The sequence below is a fragment of the Apteryx mantelli genome, chromosome 1 (genome assembly GCF_036417845.1).
Source record: "Apteryx mantelli isolate bAptMan1 chromosome 1, bAptMan1.hap1, whole genome shotgun sequence".
In the NCBI taxonomy this organism is placed as follows: domain Eukaryota; kingdom Metazoa; phylum Chordata; class Aves; order Apterygiformes; family Apterygidae; genus Apteryx; species Apteryx mantelli.
In genome coordinates, this window is record NC_089978.1 from 167,308,838 (window position 1) to 167,316,993 (window position 8,156).

Consider the following 8,156-nt stretch of genomic DNA (forward strand, 5'->3'; position numbering starts at 1 on the left):
GCAGATTAATTAGAAAAGACAAAGTGCATAAACACAAGTCACGTTTTGGCTTGGCTGTTCAAAGCAAGTAATAAATAGACACTGCTGTAGCAGTACCAATGTGAATCTGTGGAAACACAGTAAATAAAAATGACAATCATTAGTCCTCCCTACCTTGTAGTTCTGGGCCATGAGCTCAGACTATGCTGTTGCCCATTTACTCATTAAAGGGCATTCAACATTACCGTCCCTCAAATAATACTCCACAGGAGAGCTTTGCTCCCTCCTCTCCAAAAAACTCCCAACAGCCTTCCCAACAGTCAGCCTGTGGCATACTTTCGCCAACCAGGAGCACAGCAGCTTCTTGCTATTTCACCTTTCTCTGCCTCTCACCCCAATACAATACGCAGGCACATACACCTTTCCGTAGACCCATGCTGCCAGGTTGACTGCCTAGGAGTACAGACACCTTCTGACAATGTTGAGGGCACCGAGCAGAACCCTGCTGGCCTCAGTACTTGTCTAGATTCTCCAAGCACATAAATACAGGCCCTGAAGAGCCAAGAAACAGGCCAACCTGTGGGGCTGCCTCACAAGTGCTCAAAGGAGGTGCAGAGATGTTCATTGTACCCTATCTTTTACATTCTTCAGCTAGATCCATTATTTACTTTCTGCTTCAGCTATCAGGAACTTGAGCATTCCTGATTTCTCATACTTCTACTGGAAGCACTGGAGCAAGGCCAGGTATTTCTCATGGATGAGCCATTACCTCAGTATACCCCTGTTCCTTTCATGCTTCACTATTCGACCAAAGTCAGCCAGTGCTAAATTGGGGTAGGCAGGAAGTCTTGCCCAGTAAAGTGGTGGAATGGCTCCCAAATCATTGCTAGGAGGGAAACAGCAGATCACAAAGACTGAAGCCCTCGCTGTGGTCTGTGAGAATTCAAAAGAAACAATGTATTAAAAGCTCTGGCCAGGAGGTCACGCTCTGCTCTCATACGAGCAGTTGATGGGCCAAGGTGGCTTGCCTATGCAGGAGGACTTCAAAGCATTACCGAATCTGGAAGCTGTATCATGCTAGCATCCTATCTGTCTAAGCCAAATCTGTGTGTGTGGAGTGTCAATGTAAAACCTGTTCCTAGTAACATGCCTGTCCTTGCCAATTAAATTGTCAGTATCTCAAAAATGTCTTATAACCCTCACATTCTTAAGTCCTGGTTGCCTCATATTATAAGATAAGGAAGCCCAGAAAGAGACTCAGCAGACTTAAGTTCTGATTCTGGTCCTTCGGTAATGTTACTGTTTTCTTCTGGAAAGGTTTAAGATCAGTGCTATGAACCAGTTATGGTAGAAAGAGAGTCCTTTTTTTTTTTTCTCCCCCCCCCCCCATTAGGGATAGCAAAGGGGGAAGGCTCCAGAAAACTGATTAAATCCTGTTATCCTAAGAAGATTCTGGCCACCCACTTGTTAGTAAAAAATGTTTGTGTGTATAGGAAGCTAGGCAGTCCCTGGGGAAGGACTGCGACCACAACTGCCGCAAGGATCTGGTGCAGCGCCACTTGTAAATTGGTGCACACTGCCAGTGATGATCCCATCGGGTCACTGTCAGTGGTATATCCTTTGAGAAAGGCATCTGCCTACTAAGAAGGGAGAAGTGTGATCCTAGTCAAGCTGAGGGTAGAGCTCTGCCTAGAGATTATCTGACTGTTGGTGTGCCTATGACAAGAGAAGACCCACATGTGGATGCGCCAGGTATTTTGCTATCATCCTCTCTAGACATATTCTTGGAGGTGGAACTCTCTTTCAGTTTTTTCCACTTTTCACAGTAGATGAGAACATCTATCTCACCCCAACTCCTAAGCCTACCCAAAAGCTGCCACTCAACCAGTGTGCCTGGCTCACCATGACAGTACCATTATAGATAAAAGGATTATTGAGCAGCAGAATTTCTGTGGAATCCCACGAGGTATGAGGGATAAGCCACGGACCAGAAATGCATGGCAGACTAAGCACTTTCACTTGCAGGCACTCACGATTGTGAATCATTTAGACTGTGTGCATGTTACTCTAGAGAATTCTGCACAAGTTTCTACCCATAGTTTTTGATTTACAGAGCTCTTGGCACACCCCAAGGAGTGCTACAAAGTCTAGAGAGTATAGATAATCAAGGAATTTGACCTTGACAGTGCCAGCAAGGCCTCTGTAACATAGCAGTGAAGACACAGCATTACACTTCAACCTTGAAGCTGATAACTGGATACATAAATATATAACCGAAAGTGATTTAATTCAGTCTCCAGAGTCCATGTACTATCCCTTGATTACTAGAGAGTAGGGAAGTACAAGCGCACTATGTTGTGTCCCAAAAGGAACTAGGTCAAGATGCACAGACTCATTTCTCATACGACACCAAAGAGATATCATGACTCATAACTGTGCCAAAATTAATATGAAATCTGAAAATATAGGCCCTGTGATCTCGCACTAAAAAACAAATCCCAAACCTCGCCAATTCCCTGAAATACAAAAACCTTTTAATATCCCTACTAGCACAGAAAGGCTGAAAGACTTTGTGTATCGTAGTTTATAAAGTCTGAATCAAGAGCATCACCTAGTGGTGAAGCAAAAACCGCAGACAAAATCTGATCTCTGCAAAAATAATGTGTTTATTCTTTCATTGAATGAAAGTCAACTAAATGTGAATATTGTTACCTCTATATTATATACTACTTTGCAAATACTGTTAATTTGATTGCATTGAATAATTCTACTGCCAACAGATGTTTCCTCTTCAATTTTCTACAGCAAAGGGAAAGTGGAACATCTTTGTGAACCTACTTGGAAATTTTAGAAAAATAAATTCAATTTCAGCCTCACGTTTGAACCTTATGCATGTGACCATGCATCACTATAGTTAAGCACCTAATTTTATCTAAAAGGGAAAATATCATCATTGCTCCATAATCTATTTCTCAATGGTTTATTTTCTTTTTCATTAATACTTCAAATTATCACCCGTTTTAAATATTTCTCCCAGTGAAGGCAAGTTAAAAGGCTGTGAAAAGCTCCGAGCACACCTATACTTCACAGTGAATTGTGATGAAGACCTCCCCTAGCTGACATAGACTGAAACCAGTAAGCCTAACTGGTACAATACAGCATTGTGTGGACCCACCAATTTAGATCTGCAGAAATATAGCAATAAGACAAACACTACTCAAGCAGACCATTTTGCTTCCAGAGCTTCTCCAGCTTATGTGCAGTCTCTGTGGTATCTCCACACCACACTCCCCAACGCTATCTGTTCTGGTGTGCAAAACTGATTCTAGCCTTGATTCTTTGTACTCAGCCTCAGAGGTATACAGCAAGCTAGGCAACACAAATCTGTTAGACTTCTACAGAGAAAGATGCAAACAAAATGAGAAAATGACCCCAGTGACTCTGGCAACAAATTCATTGACAGCAAATCAATCGGCAACAAATTCAGTTTCAGTGGAGACATAAGTGAACATAAGAGAGAAAGAACGGCATAGGGACTCACGCACAAAAGAGATACAGCAGTACATTATGGTGCAAATATTGATAATTTACACATATTTGAGTAATCAACAATTATTTTAGTGACTTAAAACTTTCAGAGAATAATAATGTTTTATTTCATTTTATCTAATGTAAGAAAATACACAGAACAAGAATAAAGTACATTAAAGGGCTAGAAATATCACCCTGGGAAGTACGAATGGAAAACAAAAAGCATGTATATTACAGATTAGCTATACAATGAAGCTGAAGACATAACTAAATCTAAAAAACAAAACTGTAGAAAGTTACCTGCAAAAAGGGAATGGAAACTTTAGGACACATGCTATGACATTAGAAAGGGCAAATTAGGCTACTGAGTAAATATTAAATCAGACAGTAGAGAAGATGAAAAGAAAATGTCTATTTTCCTGAGTAAATGCTCCTTTCTTGATCCAAATGGCTTTCCACCCCGCTGGCCTTATTACTGTATGTTTATACTTTAACGGCCCGGCAGGATTCTTCCCTATTACAGAATATTTCCCACCCGCTGTCATCGCTTTAGGACAGCCTCCTGTGACCCTGCACGAGGGAGCAGGATTGCCTCGCCTGACCTCACCTCACCTCACCTCACCTCCAGTGCTCTCTTGTAGTCCCCCAGGTGAAAGGCAGAGTATCCGATCCACAGGTCGGCATCCTCCTCCTGCTCACCCACTTGCCGCTTGAACTGCGGAGGAAAGAGAGCGCTTAAGAATTCCGCCCGCTAACGAGCATTTTGCCCCCATCACCAGGCAGGCTCACCCACAACAAGCCCGTTAATCAAAGGTGACGCTAAGTCAACTTATTTCACGGATAACCTGACAACCGGGTGGGGGAGCCGGTCCCCCGAGGGAAGCGGCAGGCAGCTCTCGCACGGCGGAAGACACCGTTCCGGGCGGGCGGCGCCGCGGCTAAAGCGGCCGCAACGGGCGTAACGGCCCAGAGGGAAGCGGCGGGAAGCACCGCGCAGGGGAGTGGGCGCCCGGGGGAGCCTCGGCCCCGGCGACGGTGCTGTGCTCCCTCCCCCCCGCCGCGGCCGTTACCTCCAGCAGGGCGATGGCGCCGGTGAAGTCCCGCAGGGCCAGGAGCTCCTCCAGCTGCGGCACCTTCTTTCCTTTCTTCCTCCGCCGGTCTCCCGGCGGCGCGGCGCCCCCCACGGCCGGCTTGGCCCGGGAGAGCATCTGGGCAGAGAGCAGAGCGGGGCGCCGAGTCGGAGCGGGGCCCCACCGGGGCGCCCCCGCCCGCCCCGCGCCCCCTTCCCTTCCCTTCCCCGCTGCCTCTCACCATCCTGCCGCCGGGCCCGGGCTCCCCGCTCCGCCGACCACTCCGTTGCCGTGGTAACGGCGGAAGGCGGAGGAGCGGCGGCGAAGAGGCGCCGGCTGGCGCCAGGCGCCGCCCCCCACGGTTCCGCCTGCGCTGCGGCGGCCTCCGGAGCAACGGCGAGGTTGCCCGGGGCGGCGGCGCGGCGTGGCCAGGCGGCCGTCGTTGCCCAAGATGGCGCCGGGGCAGACCAAGGTGGTGGGGCCCAGGGTGGCGGGGGACGGTGGGCACTGCTGGCGGGCACTTTCTCTAGCCCCGGCACTGGAGAGATGCCGAGGGGGTGTCATGGCGCTTCCGCCAGGGCTCGGGGTGCTGAGGGCACCATTGCCCTCCCTGCAGGCTGCGGCACGGTGGGGGGGTCTGGGGGTGAGGGGTGTCCAGCCGCGTGGCCCCTAACCACCGTGTGGGCAGGGTCAGCACCTCCGTTTGGGGGCCTGCTCCGGTACACGTCACGTCCCATGGTGAGTACACATAATCTTGTTAAAATAAGTGCTACCTTAATGCCAGTTTAAATACTAACAATAAACCTGCAAAACAATCTTAGAGGAAGCCGCTACTGCTCAAGAAATGAGGAGCAAACAAAATGATGTGGTCTTGTGATATGTGCTAATTTGTTGCATCAAAGTGAGAAACAGCCTTGGGAACATCTGGTATTGTGGTATGTACTAATTTGTTACATCAGCAAGAAACAGCCTTGGGAACATCTGTGGGAACATCCTGTGGTGGGGGGCATGTACCTCGCCTGAGATAACTGAGTTGAGCTAGCGAAGCGGCAATGTTAGTTTAGATAGCCTAATATGGCGCACAATGCAGAGGAAGACTCCAGCCTTCATCCCCACGACCACCAGAGGGCTGAAGAAGACCCCCTAGCAACAGCCGGCGCAACCGCAGAAGTTACAGGAGGTGCCCCGTATACCCGGAACTGGAATCTCATATAAGGAGACTGTGAGGGGGGGGTTGCGCGCGCCGTTGGTGGAGCAGGAGACTCCCCGGCCGCCCAGCGCTGTTTTGCTTACTTGTGACTTGCTCAATTATTTTATAAATTGGAATTTATGCAACCCGGCCCGAGTGGTTGTCAATTTGTCGCGTTTACCTATAACAGTCTACTTCAAACTTTTATTACCCCTGTATGGCCACTTTTCCTGTTGATTTGCCTCACTCATCAAAGGAAGAGTAGAAAAAGAGACCTGAGAAAACCAAATGACTGCAGGGATGAAAAGTGAAAAAAGAGAGCACGGTGGGATAGTACATCAAGTGGAGCAGTGTCCACTGTTAGGAGCTGCCAAATCCAGTAGTCTGATAGAGGCGAGGCTGCCGCAGCTCCATGTTCCCATGTCCAGCAAGTAGCAAGGTGGAGCGTGTATACACATACACACAATACATACATGCATTTATACACGGCCAGCCAGATCAACACAGTGCTCATGCAAACGCAAACATCCTCATCCTGTCCTCCTCTCTGGCTGATCAGGGTGAAAACCCGTTGGTGGAAAATACGTATACATGTATGTAATATGGATCCCACCAGTAGCTGGCCTTGGATGCTTGGTCTATCCAGTAGCTGGCCCCTGGATCCCAGGTCTTCCCAGCTGCTGGCACCTGGACCTGAGCTCCTGAGGCCTGCAGCCCCTTTCCAGTTGCTGGCGCTCAGACACCCTCCCCCCTACGCCCACTATGGATTCCCTCAGTAATTGGCCTCACACATTCAGTTTATCCAGTGGCCCCTGGCCTCCCATGTTGCTGGCATTTGGGCATGTGAGCCCCCAAGGCCCGAAGCTCCAGTCCATTTGCTGGTAAACAGATGCCCTTGCACACACAAATGCACACACAGACACACGCACATTATGGATCCATCCAGTATCTGGCCTTAAACACTCAGTCTACCCTGTCACTGGCCCTTGCCACTGGCATCATGCACAGAGACACACACACATGCAAATGAGTCTCTCAGTTGACCCCCAAACCTCACAATCTCCAGTAGTTGATTTGGACCTCCTGGACCCTCCAGTAGCTAACTCTTTGACCACTCTGGTCTCTCTGGTATCCAGCCCAGGCTTATGGCTGCTCCAGTATTTGGCTCCCAAGCCTCTTATTCTGCTCGCTAGCTAGTCCAACTTGATGTTTGCTAGTGATTACACGTGGACATACACACCTACACAAGATGCACACATTCCAGTCTCTCCAGTTGCTGGCACCCCAGATACACAGGCCCCTATGACCTGTGATTGAACTCCAGTTGCTGGTACTTAGACCTCCATAAACGCACATCCACACAGAGTAGAGAGTCCTCTCACCCAGGAGAATAGTTAGAAATGGAGTTTAATTAGGACAGGTTGTGGTCATCGGGTGCAGGGCATGGCCAGACAAGCGTACTGGCCAGCAACCTGTTTAAATGTGATCAGCCCTTTTATCCCCCATCCTTCTATTTTCCTACACTGATTTCTCCCCCAGTCACTTTTATCCCTCCCTTTTCCCACCTTTGGTCCTTCCCCCAGACATCCCGTAATAAGTCTTGTACAATGCCAAAATGCTCTTCCCCCACATCCCATAATCAGTCCTATACCCCTGTAGTCAGTAACCACCTTTCAGTCTGGAAGGTGATCCAGAGAGCATCTCCAATTGACTCATCTTGGTGTGTTTCACACCAGGAGAGTGGGCTCATTGCTGTGCTGTGACAGTCCTGGGAGGAGCCAGGTCAGGGTGCTTAGGTTCTTTGGGTTTCTCTCCCTGTCATTGTTCTTCTGTGCTCCTTTGTGTGTATGGAGATGAGCCTTTAATCAAAACCTTATACCCACCATTCCCTGAAGTTGTACAAGAAGCTGGTGTCTGCTGCTCCATGGTACTTGTAGATAGGAACAGATGAGGGAATGGAAATAGGCTCTGTGGTTGCCAGAATCCCCCCACCCGGCCAACTTTACCAGAGTCAGGAGGACTTTGACCAGGAAGTCCCATGTTGGGATCTTATGTAAGAAATAGGAGACCAGAGCAGACAGAGCTTTGGCCTGACCCAGCAGGACTGTGTTTGTGCTCCAATAAAGAATCGCAGATTTGCTGGATTGGTGCTGTTAATGTTCACTTGTTAGGATGCTCCATAACTGACAGATAATGATAATGCACAGATGTTTATATTTTACTGGTATAAACATAGCTGTCGGAGTGGGGGACGGGCCCGGAGTAACGATGAGTCTCAATATGAGTATGGTCGTTCTCCCTTTATTAGAGCTTACACAGAGTATATATAGACAAGCAATAAGCATGCACTAGCAATAGCTGTATGATTGGTTTACAGTCTCTGTTCA

The 8,156-nt window shown here is 48.4% G+C and overlaps 1 protein-coding gene across 5 annotated transcripts in view; it reads right to left on the reverse strand.

Moving 5' to 3' along the window:
- Positions 1–4,885, reverse strand: part of IFT56 (intraflagellar transport 56) — a 50,795-nt gene extending 45,910 nt beyond the window's left edge. For 3 of the 5 annotated variants that reach the window (XR_010886407.1, XM_067311062.1, XM_067311052.1), the window contains exons 1-3: positions 4,822–4,885; positions 4,581–4,718; positions 4,133–4,225 (exon numbers count right to left, since the gene is read on the reverse strand). Coding sequence is in view for 2 of the 5 variants with exons in the window: in XM_067311062.1 (XP_067167163.1) it covers positions 4,133–4,225; positions 4,581–4,718; positions 4,822–4,824 (234 nt within the window). In the remaining 3 variants the exon portion in view is untranslated. Of the gene's footprint in view, positions 1–748; positions 782–4,127; positions 4,226–4,580; positions 4,719–4,821 lie in introns of those variants that run through there. The other 2 variants (XM_067311079.1, XM_067311072.1) reach the window with 2 other exon arrangements.
- Positions 4,886–8,156: the final 3,271 nt, after the last annotated feature.